At 34.3% G+C, this 22,446-nt stretch overlaps 4 protein-coding genes across 11 annotated transcripts; 2 read left to right on the top strand and 2 right to left on the bottom strand.

Annotated features, from left to right (window-relative positions):
• Positions 1–1,801: 1,801 nt before the first annotated feature.
• On the top strand, positions 1,802–6,602 carry LOC114190720 (3-isopropylmalate dehydratase large subunit, chloroplastic-like). 2 transcript variants are annotated; one of them, XM_028079702.1, is made up of 15 exons: positions 1,803–1,986; positions 2,137–2,277; positions 2,367–2,537; positions 2,664–2,816; positions 3,126–3,194; positions 3,283–3,399; positions 3,753–3,827; positions 3,963–4,040; positions 4,122–4,217; positions 4,531–4,580; positions 4,752–4,806; positions 4,936–5,067; positions 5,600–5,647; positions 5,736–5,894; positions 6,199–6,602. In XM_028079702.1, the coding sequence occupies exons 1-15, from the start codon at positions 1,951–1,953 to the stop codon at positions 6,334–6,336; spliced, it is 1,518 nt and encodes a 505-aa protein (XP_027935503.1). In that variant the 5' UTR covers positions 1,803–1,950; the 3' UTR covers positions 6,337–6,602. The 2 variants fall into 2 exon arrangements, with proteins under 2 accessions (XP_027935504.1, XP_027935503.1); XM_028079703.1 differs by lacking the exon at positions 4,936–5,067 and having other exon boundaries at positions 1,802–1,986.
• A 106-nt stretch (positions 6,603–6,708) lies between these two features.
• Positions 6,709–9,925, bottom strand: LOC114190719 (serine/arginine repetitive matrix protein 1-like). The gene has a single exon (XM_028079701.1). It carries the CDS (start codon positions 9,020–9,022, stop codon positions 6,854–6,856), a length of 2,169 nt encoding a protein of 722 aa, XP_027935502.1. The 5' UTR covers positions 9,023–9,925; the 3' UTR covers positions 6,709–6,853.
• An 81-nt stretch (positions 9,926–10,006) lies between these two features.
• Positions 10,007–12,880, top strand: LOC114190722. Its single transcript, XM_028079709.1, has 6 exons — positions 10,007–10,749; positions 11,132–11,304; positions 11,498–11,576; positions 11,677–11,904; positions 12,116–12,288; positions 12,534–12,880. The coding sequence occupies exons 1-6, from the start codon at positions 10,276–10,278 to the stop codon at positions 12,589–12,591; spliced, it is 1,185 nt and encodes a 394-aa protein (XP_027935510.1). The 5' UTR covers positions 10,007–10,275; the 3' UTR covers positions 12,592–12,880.
• LOC114190721 (putative G3BP-like protein) lies at positions 12,232–17,759 on the bottom strand. Of its 7 annotated transcripts, none has more exons than XM_028079706.1 (10): positions 17,388–17,756; positions 17,167–17,301; positions 16,539–16,839; positions 15,321–15,586; positions 15,027–15,210; positions 14,706–14,827; positions 14,448–14,513; positions 14,157–14,238; positions 13,725–13,901; positions 12,232–12,624 (listed from the first exon to the last, which is right to left on the bottom strand). In XM_028079706.1, the coding sequence occupies exons 1-9, from the start codon at positions 17,424–17,426 to the stop codon at positions 13,735–13,737; spliced, it is 1,362 nt and encodes a 453-aa protein (XP_027935507.1). In that variant the 5' UTR covers positions 17,427–17,756; the 3' UTR covers positions 12,232–12,624; positions 13,725–13,734. The 7 variants fall into 7 exon arrangements, 5 of the variants coding, with proteins under 5 accessions (XP_027935507.1, XP_027935505.1, XP_027935506.1 ...); XM_028079704.1 differs by having other exon boundaries at positions 15,027–15,216; positions 17,388–17,755; XM_028079705.1 differs by having other exon boundaries at positions 15,033–15,216; positions 17,388–17,755.
• Positions 17,760–22,446: the final 4,687 nt, after the last annotated feature.

Raw genomic sequence — 22,446 nt, 5'->3', positions numbered from 1 at the left:
ATCCTTGTTTCCTGCATTTTTTTTTAAACAAAATGACTCATGATATTCTGTAGATTGACAAATTGAATTGTTCTTTAATCAAGTAATGTAGTTTATTCTAACTCGAGGAGCAACATCCCTATGTGAGTTATATTATCACATTTTGTGAGCTTTATTATGTCACTATTTTTTGGTATTTTTGTAACTGTTGTTTCAAGGTCTTGTACAACTTAAATTTTAATAAAAGGTTGATTTGTTTACTATATTTAAATATTATTTTAACGTTATTATGATTAATTAATTAAAGATATTTGCGTACTCAAGGTGTTAATAGGTTAAAATGGTTTTATTGAGATTGAAAATTAATTATTTTATTCTTATGATTCAAAGTTTTATTTAATATTTAGATTTAAATTTATAATTTTCTTATATTATATAATATGTTTTAATTTGGTGAAAGTATCATATAATATTCAGATCTTGATTATCATATCCGAATTTTAATGAAATTGTATTGTAATATTTACATATTAATTACTCTTGAGATATGAACATGATGATTTAAATCTATAGATTAATATTGATGAGTTAAACCACTTGACAAGTGAATTATCTCGACAAGTTCTCTCTGCTCAAATCATACTCATTTGAGGTCATCTTCAGGACAATTCATCAAGATAAACCACTAGTTCGCTAAGGCAAATTATTAGTTCTAATATCAGTATTAGTTATGAATCTTTTGTTAAAGCATTTATCAGGAAGATTTAATATCAACATAATCTGAATCAAATCTAAGAAATTGATTAAATTCAAATTCAAATTCTTTAAGACAGTTTATAAATCTTTCATACTTAATTTTCTCATTTCCATTTAATGGACTCACAGTTGAATTCTTGTGTTTTTTTCTTGTAACATGCAAAAAAGAGAAAAACTACAACAAGTTTTTGACCATTTCAAACTTCTTTTTTATTAATTTTTGTGAAGAGGAAGGGACAGATAAAGGGATGCAGATGGTTAAATTAACTGAACAGATGCAATGTATCATTGAAATCAGGTATCTGCTTTTTGAAAATTCTGTTAACAAACAGTGTTCAAACTCAGGGCAGAAGAAATTTGTTTCCTCCAATTCCTTGGAAGTTTCGATTCCTTATGTGAGGAAGTAAAATTTGCTATTATTCGACAAAATTTGAAAGAAGACAAAATTAATTCCAATCAAAGTTTACCTACCTATTGATTTGACACCCATAGAAATGGAGTAGCACAATATTTTATAGACACAGTGAAACGAAAAAAAGGATAAAACATTCCAATAATACCTTTAAAAGAATGAATTAAACTCTGCCCTTTATTTTTTTTAACCTAACCATTGACAACAAGTTTTTCTTAGAGTATTACATAAGTAATTTCTTACATACGTTATAGTAGTGGTATATGAAGGATATTTCCAATATAAACTCTATAATGTATTTTAAATAATGATTCAGAATAAATAGCTAAATTATGTGACTTTTCTTTCATTCATAGCAGACCTCCTACTAGTTTGAAGTTAAAACTTAATGACGAAATACTAAAAAAAAATCTGTGGAAAGTTCTATAAAAGAATAGCAATTAATTGAAACGATTAGCAATTCAATTAAACTCAAACTCAAATACTTTGCCATGGTTAAGGATCATGAAATGTTCAAATCTAATCAACAATCCAGTGAAAGAAGGACAAATGTGAGCATGAATTAAAAAGTGAAAAGTGAAAGGTTAAATGGAAAAACAATCATTCAGCAAAAAAATTTCGTTGAAAGAGACTTGGATCGCAGCCATATGCTGTTTAGTTCAAAGGAAAGTAGCCATAACTTTCACTGTTTTGTTCTTGAAATTCTCTGTCTCTCTCTCTCTCACACAAACACATACAACCTAAAACATAAATACAAAAATACAAAAATCTGTTTATTGATTTCCCTGCATCATAATTTGATCATGGCATTCATCTCTTCACCTTTCATAACTTGCAAGGTCTTTCCACTAATAAACTTACATTCCACACACACACACTACATCATTATTACTGTTAATTTTCTCTTATTATCATAGACTATAACCATTGCTATCTCAGATTCTGAATTATGATTAATGGAATTCACATATTCTGATACTTTGTTTCAGAAAGACTTGAGTTTCTCTGCTCTTTCTTCACAATCCTTTACAATAGGGCAGAGACAGACCTGCAAGAAAACATCATCAAAGAAGATTGTTTCTGTTGTCTCATCCCAGAAGAACAAACGCAACCCTTCTGCAACTGGCTCAGTTGTGTTCACTTTCTTCCCTGTTTTCCAACAACAATCTCAATTATACATAGTGCTAATATTGGTGAGTCCTGTGTTGGTTCACTGTAGACCAAAATTCCCATGACCGCAACAGAGAAGATTCTGGCAAGAGCTGCTGAGAAATGTGAAGTGAAACCAGGGGAAAACGCATGGACAAATGTGGATGTTTTGATGATCAATGATATCACTTGTCCAGGGATAACTGGAATCTTCAAGAAACAGTTTGGCAACACTGCAAAGGTATCTTTGTCTTTTAACACGTTTTCTTTAGAACATGTTTGAAATTTTAGTTATGAATAAACTTTTTAGTGATATGTTACTACATTCTTGAATAATAATAGTGATGTGAAATTTGTACACCAAAAGGTTTGGGACCGTGAAAAGGTTGTGGTTATCCCTGATCACTATATATTTACAAATGATGAACGTGCACACCGCAACGTGGATATTGCAAGAGACTTTTGTGTGGAGCAAGATATCAAGTACTTCTATGATATTCAAGATCGCAGTAATTTCAGGGTGCGCTTTCACATTATTTACATTTCCAGATTTTCTACCAGTTTGGTGTTGTACTTTGCTGAATCTTCAAAATACACTGATGTTGGTACTTTAAGAATCCTTGTAATATATTTTAAAAGATCGAAATAAGTGTTTATCAATGTATTTTGAAAACACAGAAGAGAAATATTAAAAAAAACACAACAAAGAATCCAAATTCTTGATCCTTTGCCGTTTTAAAGATTTCAAAGAACTGATCTCAGCATAGAAAATGTTTGTTTAATGTCAACCATTATTATATCAAGACCTTAATTCTTTGACACTTTGCAGGCTAATCCAGATTATAAAGGTGTTTGTCATGTGGCTCTAGCACAAGAGGGTCATTGCAGACCTGGAGAGGTGAGTTCTGTTAACAAAGCTAAGACATGTTAAAATCTGAAACCTAAAGATTTCAGAAATGTTCTGATCATTTCATATGTGACAACAGGTCTTGTTTGGTACTGATTCACACACCACATCAGCTGGAGCATTTGGTCAGTTTGCCACAGGAGTTGGTAACACTGATGCAGCTTTTATATTAGGGACAGGGAAGATCTTACTCAAGGCAAGTAAAAAAGTTTCTTCATTTTGTTATATGTGAAAAATACTTGGATTTTGTTTATGAGGGTGAAGACTTTTTCATTAGGACTATGAGTCTATAAGACTGCTATGAAATCATCCATAAATATCTTATTTATATCAATTCCAAGGATCCTACTATTAATATTTTGGGTGACACACCATATTATCCATGCACCAAGCTTAATAGTATTTTGGGTGAAGGAGAGTGTATGGGAAAATCCAAATTTTGTGTCTTTCTTCCAGATGAGCCAACACCATTATTTCTGCTTCTGCATAACATCTTAGTATTTTTTGTTATCAACCATGGGTAATGTCTGAAATATGCTTAAACTGCAGGTGCCTCCAACATTAAGATTTATACTGGATGGTGAAATGCCCAGCTATTTGCTTGCAAAGGATCTAATTTTGAACGTGGGTGATGTTTTCCTCTCACTTTTTTTTCCATTTGAATAAAATGTGGCTAATCAAAACTATTTGGCACTAGTATATTATATCATTGTTTTCTGTCAAAGGTGTTGCCTTTTGAAACCCTTAACCTTCATTCAGATAATTGGTGAAATATCTATGTCTGGTGCAACATATAAAACGATGGAGTTTGTTGGGACAACAACTGAAAGTTTAAGTGTATGTATACTTAACTTTTCTTTTTTTGTCTATGCTATGTTATTTGCTCAAGTACGTGACTTTGGAATTGGTGTATCGTAGATGGAAGAAAGGATGACACTGTGCAATATGGTTGTAGAAGCTGGAGGGAAAAATGGTATTGTTGCTGCTGATAGGACCACATACAAATACCTAGAGGTTATTGGAGTTTATCAAGAATACCCATAATGTTTTTCTTAATTTCATTCTGTCTCTCTTCTCACTGGTGGTAGGAAGCATCTAATATTTCCTTATGCATGTACTTACTCACATATACATATGTATACACACGAAAGATGTTGAATTTTCAATTAGAGAAACATTGGCTAGTTCAGGAATGCTTGAAATAAGCTATTGCATTACATGTTTGTATAATAATTTTTGCATAACTTTATACACAGTTTTCACTTCTTAATGCATTCCCCTTTCTCTCAGTGCCATGGATTTTATATTGTTGAGTGGTTTTGCACAGGATAAGACGTCTTCACCATATGAACCAGTTTTTAGTGATGAGAATGCAAGGCAAGTTCTGTTTGCTACTCATATACACACAAATATAATTTATTTGATCCATAATAACCAAGATATAAATTCCCTTTTCTGAATAGTTCATATATTTCCACCCTTGGTTTTCTTGTATGTGATTTTTGAAATTTCTCTTCTTTTTTCTTGTCTTTTCTTGTTATGTGCTAGATTTCTAGCCCAGTATAGATTTGATGTATCAAAGATGGAACCATTGATTGCGAAGGTACTTTGACTTTAACTCATCATATTGTTTAGCTTCATTTTGCCATAAAAGTGTAAAGAACTGTATTGTAAAAAAAAATCATTGTGTTTGATTGCTAATATAACGTAATATGTTTAAACCACCACACAGCCACATTCCCCTGATAATCGTGCTTTGGCAAGAAAATGCAACAATGTGAAAATTGACAGAGTATACATTGGATCCTGTACTGGTGGAAAGACTGAAGATTTTATGGCTGCAGCAAAAGTTTTCTTAGCGGGTGTATGTCTATTACAATTTCTTATTCTACTTTATATTCTTTACAACATACAAACTGCACATATTTTATGGTGGAGATTGGAAGAGGTTATAATTTTGGGGAGGGATTGAAGCAATCACTTCTCATCATGCATGAAGGATGACAATCCTGCAGAGACTTTCATGTCTATGTTTGGAATCTGTCATGCTGATGAATTAGAATCAGGAATTTTGAATTGAGGCAAACATGTTATTTTTCACTCCACCTGTAGTGAAGTATTCAAATTAAAAATTACTATAGATAAGTTTTCTTCAATATCTATGACTGATTGTAAATGTGTAAGCCATATATAACTCTTGCAAATGAGACTATAAATTATAATACTTACAATGCATAAAAGAAAAGCACAGGTTTTATGAACAGGAGTATGAGAGGCAATTGGATATTTTGATCTCAGTTCTTATTTTTTATTTTTCTGCACAGTAAACAATAGTAACTGGCACTTCTTTTTCTTTCTTTATCATCTTTTGCATAATGAAACTGGTTCCATTGTAGGGAAAAACTGTCAAAGTTCCTACTTTTCTTGTTCCTGCTACACAGAAGGTGGGTGAAGGATTACTGTTTCTATTCAACTTATGGGGTGTGTTTCCTATTTCATTAGTGTCAACTACCAAAATTGTCAAATTTTCAGGTTTGGATGGACCTGTATACACTTGAGGTACCTGGTTCAGGTGGCAAGACTTGTTCAAAGATTTTTGAAGAAGCTGGGTGTGATCCTCCAGCAAGTCCTAGTTGTGCTGCATGTATGGGTGGCCCAAGAGACACATTTGGACGCTTGAATGAACCCCAGGTAAACCTACACTTTCTTCAAATCGAACTTACCCTTCATAAAATATTGCTTAAAAAGAAAAATCTTAGTTTGTAGCTAAAATAGTTGAATCTCTCGGAAACATCATGTGACAAAAATTATTGTTCAGAGCCAAATATAAAACCTAAAATGTGGTTGGGTCATATTCCAGTTAGCGCCACTGCCCTTCTGCTAAAGTTAAATTCCTTAGAAAAGGCTGGTTTCTATTTTCTGGAGCAGCTATAGATAAATGTACAGAAACTTCTTTTATATTTTGAATGTGTTATTGTTTTTGCTTTCTATGCAGGTCTGTGTCTCAACAACAAATCGAAATTTCCCTGGTCGGATGGGGCACATAGAAGGGCAGATATATCTTGCTTCTCCGTATACTGCAGCAGCATCTGCACTGACTGGTTTCGTAACTGATCCCAGGAAGTTCCTGTAGATAAGCTACCATGTGTACACAGCAGTTTCTACCTACTTGGAAAAATGAATGATAGAACTGAAAGGATTTATATGCTAGAGCTAGAATGATGCATTTGGTAAATATGAGCTTGTAAGCGGGATTTTTAAAACTACAGCACTTGGAAAGTTGTCAAGATAGATTGCTATGGTTGATAATGTTTACAGAACAAGATATACATGCAAGGGTTTCTGTTGAATTCATATGCTACATTACAACACAAGAATAATACAATGCTTCTTAAGCAATCACAGGGTGTGTTTTTTTTTCTTCTTTTAGTTAATTTCTTCATGTTATCAAACAAGAATAGTCAATGAGTTGAGGTATGTGAAAGTTTTGAAATTGGCCTCATAAATGCTTACTCAAGCATGTTTATTTAAGCACAAAATAGTTTACTTGAGTAGTTGACATGTGTGATGTGTGTATTGATGACATGGAAACAAGATTTTGCAATAAGGCACACGAATATTCCCATGTTGTTGTAGTTGGGCTGGGTTCTTCAGAGAAGGCTGCTGGTATTGTCTTCCATGGAGGACGAGCGGCGGCGGCCGCCCTTCTTTCCTTTAGAATCGCTGCCGCAACCAACGTAGCATTCAACACCGCAGATCTTACTAAAGCATGAGAACAACCCAGCCCCACTACGACCCTTACCCTTACCCTTACCCCCGCTCCCACCCCCACTCCCGCTACCGCCTCCGCCTCCACCCGGTGTACTACCACCGTCGGTGTGCCTCCGGGAGTGGCGGCTTGTCTTTGTGCTCGACGACCGGTGGCTTGAGAGCTCGCCCTGATCAACCACTGGCGGCAGGTCTGACCGCCACCTTTCCATCTTCGACTGTAACCCTTCCATGCTCCCGTCCAAGCTCCACCCTCCCGCCATCTCGTTTTCCCCCTCGTCAATAATTGGCTTTCTCGCTATCGCCGCGGCCACCTCCGACGGAGACGGTCCCAGCTCCGACTCCGTCATCACCATCTGTCCCATGTTCCCCAAGTTTGACCTCCTTGGCGTCATGTACTCCATCCCCCCGTTCACCTTCCCGTACGTATGCATCGGCGTCCCCCTGTTCGGATTGAGATTCGATACCGTCGGCGACGCCCGGAACTGCGGCGCCACCACCGCCGGTGAGTTTCGAAACTGCGGCTTTGGAGATGCTAAATATTGCGGCTTCGGAGACGCTAAATATTGCGGCTTCGGAGATGCTATGTACTGCGCATTCTGCAAATTCTTAAACTGCGGCGCCGGAGAACTGACGTACTGCGGTGCCGGAGAGTTCTTAAATTGTGGCACAGGAGAATTCATATACTGCGGTTTCGGAGAATTCATATACTGCGGTTTCGGAGAATTCTTGAACTGGGGCGCCGGAGAATTCTTAAACTGCGGCGCTGGAGAGCTCATATAATGTGGTGCCGGAGAATTCTTAAACTGCGGCGCCGGAGAGCTCATATAATGTGGTTTAGGAGAATTCTTATACTGCAGTGCCGGAGAGTTCATATACTGTGGCGCGGGCGAGTTCTTAAATTGCGGTGCTGGCGAGCTCATATGCTGCCTTGCCGGAGAATTCCTGAACTGTGGTGCGGGCGAATTTATATAGTGTGGCGCCGGAGAGTTTCGGAACTGGTGTTGGGGGGTGGCGCAAACTTCGTACGTAACGTTGTTAACTGGCACGTATTCTTCCTCCATGGCCTCGGTAACGAAGTTGTTTTCGCCAATGCTAACGTCGGAATCGGAGTTAGCGTCGGAATGCGCGTCGTGGTCATGGTGCTGGTTATGAACATCTTCGTAAACGACGTCGTTGCGGTAGTGCTGAAGTGGCGAAATCTCCTCCACGTGGAGTATATCGTCCTCATGAGGACTCGTTTTTCCGCTCTTAATCTTCCAGGGCTGAACGGTGTCGCTGAGCATAGAGCATGTTTCCTCGTTGATGTTACTCGGAGACCTCGACTTCTTCTTCTTTCCTTTCTTCGTGTTATCCAAGTTAACTTGGTATGCTGAAATGTTGGAGTTCGCTCTGTTATGGTTGGCCTTGGCTCGGTGCTGCCGCGCCACGGCTTCCGAGGCCACCACGGAGCTTGTGTCGCTCTTGGAGCGGCGGAGCTCAGGCTTGGGGGTGGCGCCGGCGAGGACGTGGGGGCTGAGATGGTTATGGCTGTCGTAGGCGTCCTTCTCTCCCATAAGGTGGCGGTAGCCGACGGCGGATGGGTTGTGAGTGTAGAGCGGCATGTTGTGCATGGAGCCGTCGAGGATGGTGAAGCCGATGTTGAGGATCCCCTGGGGGCGGCCGGAGGGGCGGCGGACCTGGAGCGCGACGAAGCGCGTGCCTAGCGGGGTGCGGTGGGTCTGGGAGGGGCGCGAGGGTGGAGGAGCGAGGTTTCCGACGAGGACGCGAACGGTGCCGACGTGGATGTCTTTGAACCAATGTAGCGCGTAGATCTCAATCATGATGGCGGAGGAATCGGAGCAAAGAAATTCCTCGTCGACGCGGAAGACGAACTTGTCGTTCCACGTCGGGTTATTGTGGCCCTGCGTGTCGACGCACGTGGAGAGCTTCCGGTCCGGGTGGACCCATGAAACCGCGTAGGTCCGCATGGTGCGACCCACCGGAGCCAGGTCCTGAGCCGAAATGACGCTGAGTTCCAATAACTGGAAAGGTGGCATGATTTGAGACATTATTTGTGTGCAATAGGGATTGGTTTGTTAAAAAATCAGGGGGAATTGGTGACAGTGATGCAATGCAGGAAGGGGGTTATTGCGTGCATTGCATGGTGGAGCTCTATTTGTTCTTGTAGCCTCGGAGGTATTTTTCGTAGAGTCTGTCGGCGGTTTTGGTGCGTTTAAGGGTTTTGATCCAGGGACGGCTGAAGACGGAGGCGATACGGCGGTGGATGCGGGGAGGGTTGCCGCTCGCCGTCGTCCAGGCAGGGGACGGCGAGGGAGGGCGTGACATGAATTGGGGGTGGGAAATGGAGAGTAAGAGACCCACCAAGGCACCGAATCAGAGGAGCCATTCATTTCTTTTGAACCCTTCTTCTCACCGCTGTTTTCGCTTCCTTCCTTAACCAACTAAAACCACTTAAACCCTTTCATTCCTTTTTTTAACCTTCTTTTTTTGTGCATCCCCCTTCCTTCTCACATCACCAAACTATCTATCAATTAATACTATTTTTAATACCCATTATATTATTCAACAACAATATTCATTTTATGTTAATAATATTTTCCATTACATTCTTTTTAAATTGTTTTCTTTATTCACTAAAAGCACTTTCATGTGACAAGACTCTTTCTTCCTGCGCTTCTTCAGCAGAATCACGTTGGTCTTGCTTCTTGTGGGTGCTCTTTTGACCTTCTTTTCATAACTCCACCTTCAAAACTAAAATCAATTATAATTCTTTACTTGAATCTTAATTAATAAATTATTTTTTACCCTTTTAGCGCTTTCAATGTTTAGCTTCTCCGCTCAAATTTGTCAAACAGTTAATAAGAAAGTATTGCTTAGTTTATAGAATAAACAAAACTAGACTTTTATTACATTTTATTTTTATACACATTTATACAGTTTTTCTAGCTCAGTTTAAAAAAATTGAGAAACGCGGTTTATTAATATATGAGAACTAAATATACAATTATTGTGGTCATGTTCCTCCTCGTGGTCTAATGAAAGGTGGACTCGGGATCTGGATTTTTGTAACATAAAGCAAGCAAAAGATATTTTAAAAGCTTGGACCAGAATTAATGCTCATAACCATAATAAACAAACACTGCCATTTCTCAATAACTCGGTCTCTTCCATATTTTTGCTAGCAACATCTAACAACCGACCTTGCCTTTTTAGACTCTGTTTTTCATCCTTGTATATCAACTTTAACATCTCTGAGAGTAGTAGCAAATTACAGATATTGGCATATCTTGTTGATAGCACCATGGACGGTTCCAAGTCAGTGATGGAGGATGACTTTGAATCAACAACCTTGCATTCAGCTCCATCATTTGCAATATACAACAACCCTGATGGAGATGATGGCATCACCCAAGATGAAATTTTGAAGAAAACTGTTTTGTTGGGAGACAATTTGGAAGTCACGGGCAGTGGTGAGTTCAGTTTTGAGAACAAGAAGATGGATTTGATTGAGGAAGGTGAGAATGAGAATGATTGGTCCAATGGGATTCAGAATTTGAGTATTGAAGAGGAAGATGTTGAACCAGCAAGTCCTCCCATGTATCTTGCATCAGGGCTTGGGGTTGATGCTGACGCAGGATTTGATAAACTCATGGATGGTGATATATTTAATCCCAACTTGCAAGAAAGTGAGGATCTTGAAGGGTATTACAAGAGGATGATTGATGAGTATCCCTGCCACCCTTTGCTTCTCAAAAAGTATGCGCAGCTTTTACAAGTGAGTTGTCAATCATGAATGAAACTATTGCAAATCTTGCAGATTTCGGATTAGTTTGTGTATTCTTCAATTCAAAAGTACATCAGTTTTGAAATTTTGGTTCTGACATGAATAGATGCAGGTCTTGGTTTTAGATTGATATGGGCATAGACATTGAACCTTTCATGTTTGTAGTAAATCCCATGAGACATGCTTTGTTAGGACTACTCGTTTTCTAAAAATCATTTGTAAGAGTTAATTAGGTTTGTAGGAGGCATGCTTGGATGACAAATAAAGGTATATTGTTTAATCATCATCTTTAGTTTCTTTGAGGCTAGCATGAAGTTTGTCATAGTTTTTCTCAGAAGCTTGACATCCAATTTTTTACATCTAATGCTGATAGTCTAACGGAGACCTTCAAGAGGCTGAAGAATACTTTCTTCGTGCTACCATGGCAGATCCTAATGACAGTGAAACCTTGACGCAGTATGCGAAGCTAACGTGGGAGAATCATCGTGACAAGGATACAGCATTAGTCTATTTTGAACGTGCAGTTCAAGCTGCACCTCAAGACAGGTAGATTGCAGCATAGGCATTGTGTTTAAAGGATAAAATTGTCATCAGTTAGAGCTTAGTACTTGCCTAAAAGTTGCTCTTCAACCTTTTTGTAGCCTGTAGAAACTTAAAGTTTCTATTTAGACATGCAAATTGTGCAGCTTTCCATGACTAAAATAAGATAAAAGTAAACATGTAATGTATCCTTTTTCAGCCATGTTCTTGCAGCATATGCTAGTTTTCTCTGGAAAGTCGAAGATTTTGAGGATGAAGATGGAAAACATGAAATTCAGGTGCTTTTGCCTTTTCTGATCTTTTCATTCCTTACGGGTCATTTTGTCTTCCGAATGACACATTGATTATTTAATACTCACGGTTTATATCTAAGCGCAGAGTGAGATGAAAAATCAAGAGACCGAACTTTTGAAGCCCTCCAAAGAAACAAGTGATCCAATCAGCCAACTTTCAGTTCTTTCAAGTAGACAGGAGATTGATGCAGCACAAATTACAGCAGCTAATAGTGGTGACGAAAGTAATTTTGAAGATTATTTGAAGAAGATGATTGCTGAAAATCCAAATAATCCTTTGTTTCTGAAAAAGTATGCTCAGTTTCTGTTGCAGGTGAGGTTTTTCGTTTTATTTTAATGTTCAGAGTCAAACAAATCTTTTACGAACTATGTTGGACATATGATTAGACACCAACAGATGCTTCTTTGTCTAATTTTTTTTCAATGTAGCAACACATGCAAGCTTCTTCAACTGTCTTAATATTTTGAATGAAGAAGGTCTTCTTACCATTATTTTCTGTTCTTTTTTGGTCCTAAATGTACAGTCCAAGAGAGATCATCAAGAAGCAGAGGATTACTATTCACGTGCAATAGTAGCTGATCCCAGTGACGGTGAAATTATATCAGAATATGCCAAGCTAGTATGGGAACTTCATCATGATGAGGAAAAAGCTTCATTTTTATTTGAGCAAGCAGTTCAGGCTACTCCAGGGGATAGGTACAGTTTTTGAGACACGTCTTATACAAAATGTTATGCTTCTGAACATGTTTATAATTCTGAAAAATATGAGAGAAAAATTCATGGTGGCCTGGCTCTTCTTGATCCTTCATTGGAAGCATTGTTGAATCATCTAGAACTAGTGTGCAATGCAGTATATATGTGCCCTTAATTCTGAACAAAAGAAAAAGAAATCTTTACATAAATAATTAAGATGCAACTGTTTACAACTTTTCTTCTTTCAGCAATGTTCTGGCAGCATATACGTCGTTTCTGTGGGAAACAGATGATGGGGAAAGCTGAAATTTAGAGGCAGAGCCATGTTCAAGTGATATTCTGCAGAAAAAGTTGCCAAATAAATTCTTGTGGCTTCTGGTGAATTAAGAAACCGCACACAATCAACACATCTAAGGAGAAGGCTCAACTCATCCACAATAAAGAAAACCATATTTATTTACTAACTGCATTTTTTTGGCCTTTATTTTTCTAGAATGACATGTATCTAATGTTGCAGCAGGACAATAATAGCTTACGAAATGATTTATGATTATGTTAAAAAAACTCAACTAGTTAAGAGAAATTTCTTTCCCTAGTTAGTGTTGCAGCCATTAAGAGTGTACCCTGTCTAATTCATGGACCTGATTTTAATCTATTCTGATATACTATGTCCATCCACAAAGAGCTAGTTAGGGATAAAATTTTCTAATGTAGCCACACAAATAACTCCATGAAAAAACCTACACTTTATTTTGTAAAGATTAAGTTATGCTAATAATAATGACAGAGACAACATAATAATATCATTTTTTTTAATTGTGTTCCACTAATTTGTAATGGAAATTGTAGTTTGAAATGCCCCAGCACACGCACAATAATTTCACTTTTTGTTAAGATATTAACAAATTATATATAGTTTCCTGGACCTGTAAGAAGTTTCTACAGGAATAATGTAATGAAAGCGCTTATAAATTGCACATTTTCACAGATATTGCAAAATAACAGACCATACACAGTTTGATTTAGAAACAATTAAATTACTTTAACCATTTATTGTTTCTTATATTTCCTCCAAGAAAGTATGTAACAGTTCGTATTACTCCAAATGATCCTGACTCTATTTAAATAATAAAGACCAGACATCGACATATAACTTTTAAAAAATGAAGTACTTGGACTCGGAAGTGATGAGAAAAATAAGTAATTTCAAAGGCGATGAAAACAACTGCAGAACGTTTCAAAACAGTGCAAACTAATCATAAAACAAATGAAACAAAACGGCTCTTACATTATAAATAAATAACAATCATATTCCAAGAACATGAATGAAGGCATAAAAATATCAATATTTGATTCTTAAAATCTATTGAAAGGGACTATTTAATGCTGAAATCTCAAAAATTGATTCTCTTGGTAAAAATTTATGGTGATAGTTGAACCTTGATAATCTCAATATCCCCTCTCTTGGCGGGTAGTGGGTCTATAGAAAGCGTTTCCTCTAGTTTTGTTGTACTCTCTTTCACTTCCATCTTGCCCATTTCCCCTGCCATAGCTTCTTGGACCAAAACGCCCTCTCTGTGTCTCTGATTGATAGCTACTTCTTCCTCTGCCCCTCCCTGTTCATGATCAAGTCAGAACATCCATAAAGCTGAACAAGAAAAAAAGTTTCTAGAAAATAATCACAAGCTACAAATTTTCAGATTCATAAAAACAGCTAAAAAGTGAAGAAAAAAAGCTTCCAAAACATGTAAGTTCTCTGAACTTTCATTTTAACTAAGTATTATATGTACATATGGAGTCAAGGATATTCATGAACAGAGAAATTTTGGAGAGAAAAATACACAATAGAGAAGAAAACTTAAGAAACATACTTCCTCCTCGGGAAGGGATGTTACTGTTTGGTCTTCGTTCCTCGATGTATACTTGTCTTCCTGCTACTTCAACAGATCCTGCCTGTAAACATACAAAACAAACATGAGTCTACAGAGATCAGAAACAGTTTAATTTGTAGATCAGCAATGCAGATTGAAAACTTGTGTAATCATTATGAGCAACTAGTTTGTTTAACATTATTTTTGGCTGAAAAAAGGGGTGATATTAAAACATGATTTTAATTCCAAAGCAAGTGGATATCATAAATTTATCGAAAAGGGAATCCAAACCTTGATTGCATTGTGAACCCCATTCATATCTTCAAATTCAACAAATGCATAGCAGACTCCGACGTCCTGGAGATAACTGGAAAAATTAGCTCAGTAATGGGATACAAATGAATTAATAAAGTAAAATAATTATTTGAAACATAGTAGTCATTCCCTAATAGCAGTGCAAAGCCACATAACTGCTAATTTGAAGTTACACATTACATAAATTGCAATACAAATACATAATATTGATGGAGACATTATATAAAAACCTACCTTACGACTTCTTATGACTACACCATCCGGTCGAATCCTGCCAAAATTTTTCAATTCCTCTTCAATTTCAGAAGCAGAGACGGTAGGGGACAAGTTTCTCACATAAACAGATTTGATTTCATCTGAAGGCATTTTCAATCAAATAAAATGTTACAAATAGATGAGGAGTTACAAAACCCATGCAATGATTATTTTAAGCAAATTAGATTATTGGTTAAAAGATGTAATGAGCCGTCATAAACAGGTATCAACACCAAAGAGTAACTATCTACAAAAAAAAAATTAAAAAGATTGAATGAATTAGTCTCAACAAGTACACACAGTAACCTTCATCTTCAGCTGTGGTAATGTCCTCCACTGCATCAGTTTCAGATCTTTCAAATGCTTTATTCAATGTAGGTGTTTGCTGACTATTAGTTGGTGTAGAATGCTCCTTGTCCAAAGAAGACGATTTCTTCAGAGATGGCTGAGAAGCTACAGATGGTGTAACTTGTCCTTTAGCAACCTGTAACTTCCATTAGTTTCATAACATAGTCAGTTCCGAAGTCATAACAGAATCTCAAAAGAAAAACATTGTGCGGCAAGTAAGTAATCCATTTGATAGGTCACACATACGATGGAAGCATAAGTATGTTTTAGGGGCTCCTCAGGAGGTTCTTCGGCAGAAGAAGGTGCGTGTTCTTGTACATCATTCACAGAAGGTTGAAGAAAACCATGTGACTCTTCAGCGATAACATCTTCCCGAACATGTTCAGATTCATGGACTTCTGCCATTTGTTGCTGTGAAAATCCATGAGTATTGACTGCGCCATTTTCTTTGACCTCATTTGTAGCAATGAAGTCCCTTGCCTGTATATCTCCATCCAACATGTAGTTGGAAACTGTAAAAGTAAAACTCATAGATCTCAATTACTAGAAAATACCATAGTTTGAAGAATTGAGTATACTCCATAACCAGCCACAACGGTTATAAGACAAAAAACAAATCATGAGTAAAAGTTTTTGAAGTTTTAATGCTTTATAAGAACATTTATCGACAATAAATGCAGTTCGCAGTTAATCGTCCCTTCCCATTTTACATTATAAAATAAAATCACCACCGACCACTTGTTATGGATAAATTCATATGGATATATGGTTCAGATTTACAAAGCTAGAAGCTCTTTGTTATGGCAATTAATCTTCACTTACCATTTGTCATCATAAAACAAAATCACCACCAACCACATATTATGGCTATATTCATATGGTATATGGTTCAGATTTATTAAGCTAGAAACTCCTTGATAGAAATATGGGGTTGCCATTTATACTAAGTCCCTATTTGTATAAAAGAAAAAAAAAAATCGAACATTCTTCCATAAGTTAAATCAAAATATGCAAGTCAATTTTCAGAGAAGTTAAACGAGAGATTTTCACTAAAGAGCATAAGTTGATTTTTAAGCTACACAGTTATCAGTTTCAGTAGCACCAGATGCAATGGACGTGATGATAATAGCTTAGGAATCCAAATAAGGGAATAAAGTTCAATAAGTTACATTTTCTGACTTAACATCTTAAGAACTACCAGATCCTCTGAGACAAGCAATATATAATGAAAATTCAACTACCAGTCTAAGTCCGGTTTTGAACAAAATCAGATAAAAAATCCACATAAAAGAACAGGGATCATCCAGTAGAAAGTCATTGAGACCTAACTTCTAAGTAAATATAGCAGTAGAAACAACATTGCACTTTTCATTTATCTTCAAATGACAATAACTAATAAGTGAAGAAATAATTATAAGATTCAATCAAAACTAAAAAGATCCCAAAGGCTGAAGTAGAACATACCTGGTTTATTCATTGTGCTGGGAGCATTCAATTTTGAGTCTCTCTGAGCCAAAAATACAGGTTGTAGATTATGAACTGGCTCCTCCTCAACAAAGTGAAAAATATCATTGAGCACAAAGAAGCCCTTTTCTTGGGGTGCAAGGAAGAATAACTGCGTAAATTTCCTCCTCACACTGTAGCCCTTATGTTGCGCAGAACCAAAAACCGATATAAGAACGCCACCACTCCAAGATTCCAGACATTGTACTGTCTTGATTCCAATTCCAGTAAAACTGATTGACATAATAAGCGCGTGGATTTGCTGCCCAGAGAGAAATTTCTTTAATTCTGGGGGAAATAAGAGTTTCACTATAATAATTGGACAAAACCAAAACAGTTCTACCACAAAATAAACTGACTAATACACTAAAACCATTCAAAAACATCGGTCAGAACATCTTATCCAAAGATTACACATCACACAAGACAAAACCAGAACAAGAAGATAGAAAGGCTGAAAATGCCCTATAACATATTCCAAATAATCAAATTTACAATAATGCAATTATATTTCAAACCACAATATAAAGGCCAAAAATATAAAATAAAATTATCCTTAAAATAGAAAACAAAAGAGAAAAAAACGAACCAGCATTGCATTGGCAGTGTCCCTGGCGTTGCCATCAATGCGTACCATAGTGCTGGCGTCAGAGTAGAACTGATACACCAACTCGGGCTTGGTCTCAAGAACATGGTAGTACTGCCCCACAAAGTAAGTACCCACCTGAACAAAACAAAAATGGTTGCTTTTAAGGTTAATTATAATGATGGAGAAAAAGGGTACGTGGGAAAAAGAAATTACACGTGAACCTGCGTAGCGGAGAGGGGAAATGGAAAGGGTGTGGCCATTGTAGAAAACCCTAAAAAGGAGGCGTCTTGCCCCCTCCCCCAATCAAAACCTCACCTCAGATCCCTCTTGAGATCTGCACCACGGCAAGAAGGTGAGATTTGAGACACAGACAAAGCGGGAGAGAAAGAAAGAAAGAAAGAGAATTATTTTTGTATAGTTAATGTTGTCTGTGGTGTGGTATGTCGGAGTTTAGTTTTGTTTTGTCTGAGGCTGTGTTGTTGATGATATCATATTGCTGGATGATGGAAGAAGAAGCATGCTACACCTTTTCCCCCTTTTCTTTTGAGCCTTCCCCCACTTCACTGTCTCACTCTACAGGCTTAATTACAATTGTTTTTTTCTGCACTAATTCCCAATATGAGATATTTTGGTGTTTCAGATTTTAGTGCCTTAAATTAGGCTTTTACCTTTTAAAATTAATGAAATTTGGTCCACTTTATAAAGTTTTGTCCCATTTTGTGCATCTAAAATGACAGATGACATTTTCTAACATGACAATAACATCATGATTAGTTCAAAATATAAATTTGATTTATTTGATAGTTTTTTTGTTTAGGGATAATAGCTCTGTTAGATATGTTCCCTTAAGATAGGTCCCTTAAGCTTTTCAGTAGGATGATTTGTTCATTCTTGTTAGATAGATTTATGTTTTTATGGCACTCAATAGTTGTATATTGTTTAGAAGTTGAGGTCTAAAATAGTTTAAATACTATTTTTTTCTTTATTTTTTAAAATACTTTTTAAGGACAAAATTGTGACAGTTTTAACGCTTCAGAACAGACAATACCTCATATTAGATGGCAATATGGGTCTGGCCTGTTGGACCGGCTCGCAAGCCCACGAAAAAAACACGGGACGGGCCATGATAGTGAATCACAAGCCCGTAGTAGCCCGGCCCACATAAGCCTGTGGCCCGCGCGGGCTGGCTCGCAAGTTCGCATAAAAAAATAACTTTTACTTATATATATTAGTTATTTTTTGTATGGACTCCTGCATTAACGTCCTAAATTCTTGTATAACTGGAAAATACAAGTATTATGTATTTTTTAATATGCTAAAATTTAAAAAATACATTGTGTATGTCATAATGTATGAATATAAATATGATGAAAATGTTGAATTATCAATTTATCATCCAACTCCCCACAGTTTTTACTTAATTTTGGAAATTTCTTAAAGTTTCTCAACTTTTATACATTGAAAATTTTATCATAAGAATTAAAAAAAATTAAGAAAAAAAAAACGCGTCAGTTCGCGATGTACGGACATTATGCGGGTCGGTCCATATTGTCATCCCTACCTCGGATGCATAATGATTTTGTGATGATGCCGACAATACCTCATATGTATAGTAATTTAACATTGGCTCCACCATAGAACTGATAACAAGGTTCTTCATGCGAACCATCGGTCCTTTAAATATTTCACTAAAAATGATAGTAGATATTTTCTTTTTGTCATGTTTTTAATTTAATTGAAATATGGAATGCAAAAAAAAAAAGTTATATTATCATTTAATAACATATTATAAAAATATTAATTTTTGTAGTCATATACTTTTATTAGTTAACCATATAATTAACTTTAAACCATAAAAATCAAAGTTTAATTTATACAGCATAAGCAAGATATTGTTTAAAATAGTTAAATCTTATTGGACGAATATGTAAAAATATTTTATAACAATAATGTGTATATATTTAATTTATTAATGGGGTTAATAAATCAATTCAACATAATATAATTTATTTAAATATATTTCTCATAAAAATCAGACTAAAGTTTGATATTGTTTTTTTATAGAAAGAAAGTATTTAAAATGTTTTTTCTGCTTTAGTTATTTTCTCATAAAATGTCCATAATTTATGAGTCATTTTCCAAATGCGATAAATAATTGGCAACATACATTAATAAGTTGATGATCTTTCTTAATAAAAAATAATATCTCTAAATAAAAATAATATTCGAAAGACGTTATTTTAAAGTGTTGTTTTTATTACTTTCTTTGTTATTAGTTTATCATATATGGTTTTATAGTCAATCTTTTTTTCTAAACACAGGTTTAATTTTTTCTATAATTGTTTTAGCTAGTAAAGTTATTAAGATTAATCTATATACGATAAAAATGTTATTAATTTATAATATAACAGTTAAAATTATATTCTATACTATTATATAAAAAAGAAGATTTATTATTTTTTTAATTTTACCCTTTAAGTATTTTTAAAAAAAAAATTACCAATTTTATCTTTTGAGTGAATTTTTTTAATTTAATTTTTTTTTTCAATTTAACAGTTTTTGTTTAAAATTTGACTATTATTTTTCACTAAAAAAATTATTTATAGTAAAAGAATTATCTAAAATAACTAAAAGTTATAAGCAATTGTAAAAATTATTTAAATTTACTTTTATAATTATAACAATAATTATTTTATTTTATTTTATATTTTATCATAAAAAATAAGAATATATGGCGTGTTTTCATTAGTTTTTATTTTTACTAAAGTCAATTCTAATAGATTTTTGTAATTTATAATTGTATTCTTATTCTTATTGGGCAAGGTTCTAATAACTGGGATGCGATAACGATTTTTTTATTGTGTAACTATGTTTACAACATTCTATTATGTAAACAATATTTTAAAGTAAATCTTTCAAAGTTAAGTTTCCAAAATGATAACATTCATTAAGAAAATTAAAAACAATTTAAGATAAATGTTATGCTATGACTATGGCTTCTAATTACGGTTAAAATATTATTATAGTATTTAATGATACGAGACTATTTTAATTACTATAACATTTCATTTTTAAAATTAAGTTTCGATAAGGATAACGATTCTATATGAATAATAAAAAGAACAATAAATGTATGTCTAAATTATGGCCATGTGTTACGTTTTCAACGTTATTATACATGTAAATATGTACAAATATTTACAAGATATACTTTTTTCAAAAAGAAACTGTCTCCAGCATTATAAGGAGTAAAAGAATTAAGTTGACTTTAACAAAATGAAAAGGTCAATGAAAGGAGCTACCAAAATTTGATGAATTTTTCCATTAATGATATATATTTGGAAGGTTGTCAAAATTTTGATGTGAAAAGGCTATTAAAGTATTTATTTATAAAGAATTATTAACTTTAATTATTTTTTTTATAATCTAAGTTTTGCTAAGTAGTTGACATTAAATTTGTTTATCTCTCTTGCTAAGTAGAAAAATGTGACGATTAGCCTTTATTTGTTCACGAATCATCAACTTTATATCATAATGTTCATGTTTTGTTTCTTACGTTCAATAAAAAATTGAGACGATACGTTCAAGATTTATTTACTTTTATTTGTAACAATGTTTATAGGAAAAATTGAGAGGAGGTTGAAGTTGAAAAACATTTATATTTAACTTTACCTTGAAATGATGATAGAAACATCGGAATGGTTATCCTAGACGGGGAGATGTGTTTTATTTTAAGTGTATTTGTTGATTTATCTCAAATTAGTTTCATTTTTTTTTTAAAGTAACAATTTCATCTTTTTCTAAATTTTAAATTTAATTTTTATATAAATATTACGAAGATAAATTTAGTTTAAAATATCTATTATAATAAATATTTATTGTAATGTTTATATAAAAGTTAAATTTGGGATCAATTTGAAAGTGATGAAATTGTTCTAATTTAAAAAGACTATAGAACTAAACTGAGATAAAATAACAAATACATGACCACGTTGAAATCTTTCACATCAACAATGACACATATCATAATCTTTATTTTACACGTGACATTTTTTTTAATTAAAAAAAGTTTAAAAATTTAAAATTCACGAGTTGTCATGTGGCAAAATTCTATTTTGACACGTGACATCTTTTATAAAAAATAAATAGAATTAAAATTAAAAACAAAAACAAAAAAAAAAATCACAAACTAATATGTGACACACAATTAACGTTGTTAGTATTATACTAATAAAAATGACCAAATTAGAGCATACTTTCAAGATGATAACCCAATTGTGACGAGGACACAATGGAGAATTTTGAACAAAAATAAGAACAATCTAAAGCTTTTAACCAAATATAAATTAAGTGAGGGCCCTAACATAATATTATAGGGACAGGGAGAGCCATGACTCCTCCAAAATTTTTGGAATTAACTTGTTTTTTATATGCTTATATATTTTTAAAATTATAATTATATATTATTTATATTAAGTTTATATTATGGAAAATAATAAAAAATAAAAAATTTAATGGAGACATTGATTTATAAAAGATGTTAGGATTTTTTTACATGATTTTTTCACCGTATAAGTTATTATGAAAGTGTGTGAAGAGAAAATAATACAAAGAGATAGATCGGGAAAGAGAGGTTGAAGAACACATAGATTGAGATTGAAATATATAATTTTACATTTACATATCAAGGTTAGTATCTTATAATGATTTATGTATGTTAAATTTATGATTCTTTTTAGGATATTTTTTTCCAAATTAGTATAAATCCTAACTATGATTTTAGGGATTCTTTTATGAAATTTATATAAACCCTAATTATAATTTTTCCCAAATTAGTATAACCCTTACTTATGAAATTAAGGAATTTTGTGTTTTCTTACCTATGGTAATTTTTTTTGAAGTTTTGAATTTATACATGGTTGCTTATTTAATTAAAGCATGAGTTTTGTTATGTTTTGCAATGTCATAATTGTGATGTATGAATATAATTTTTTTATCTTTTTCTAATCAGGTGAGAAGTGATAAATTTATATTAGAAAGATTATGATAAAGAGTAAAATAATTGATTATTTTTATAAAGGAGGAAGGTTTGTGATAAAAATGAAAAAAAGTCTTCTATGTTAACTAAACTTCACAAATCAAGATAATGAAAAACAAAACTCTAAAATTCCTAGAGTTACATATAATGAATTTAAAACTTCATTAGAACGCCATCTAGGAAAAGCTTTTTCAAATTTGATAATACCCAACCAATCAAATTGACGAGTAGAGATGATAAAA

The sequence above is a fragment of the Vigna unguiculata genome, chromosome 7 (genome assembly GCF_004118075.2).
Source record: "Vigna unguiculata cultivar IT97K-499-35 chromosome 7, ASM411807v1, whole genome shotgun sequence".
Taxonomy (NCBI): domain Eukaryota; kingdom Viridiplantae; phylum Streptophyta; class Magnoliopsida; order Fabales; family Fabaceae; genus Vigna; species Vigna unguiculata.
Note: the sequence above shows the minus strand (reverse complement) of the source record. Positions and strands in the feature narration are given on the sequence as shown.

Excerpts from the sequence above, each read along its gene's own strand:
- LOC114190720 (XM_028079702.1), top strand. The coding sequence starts at position 1,951 with ATGGCATTCATCTCTTCACCTTTCATAACTTGCAAG. Across the intron at positions 2,538-2,663 it reads AGTTTGGCAACACTGCAAAG|GTTTGGGACCGTGAAAAGGT; the intron begins GTATCTTTGTCT and ends GTACACCAAAAG. Across the intron at positions 4,041-4,121 it reads CAACAACTGAAAGTTTAAGT|ATGGAAGAAAGGATGACACT; the intron begins GTATGTATACTT and ends GGTGTATCGTAG.
- LOC114190721 (XM_028079704.1), bottom strand. The coding sequence starts at position 17,426 with ATGGCCACACCCTTTCCATTTCCCCTCTCCGCTACGCAG. Across the intron at positions 16,840-17,166 it reads ACACTGCCAATGCAATGCTG|CAAATCCACGCGCTTATTAT; the intron begins GTTCGTTTTTTT and ends CTCTCTGGGCAG. Across the intron at positions 13,902-14,156 it reads CATCCCTTCCCGAGGAGGAA|GGAGGGGCAGAGGAAGAAGT; the intron begins GTATGTTTCTTA and ends GATCATGAACAG.
- LOC114190719 (XM_028079701.1), bottom strand. The coding sequence starts at position 9,022 with ATGTCTCAAATCATGCCACCTTTCCAGTTATTGGAACTCAGCGTCATT.
- LOC114190722 (XM_028079709.1), top strand. The coding sequence starts at position 10,276 with ATGGACGGTTCCAAGTCAGTGATGGAGGATGACTTTGAATCAACAACC. Across the intron at positions 11,305-11,497 it reads CAAGCTGCACCTCAAGACAG|CCATGTTCTTGCAGCATATG; the intron begins GTAGATTGCAGC and ends ATCCTTTTTCAG. Across the intron at positions 12,289-12,533 it reads CAGGCTACTCCAGGGGATAG|CAATGTTCTGGCAGCATATA; the intron begins GTACAGTTTTTG and ends TTCTTCTTTCAG.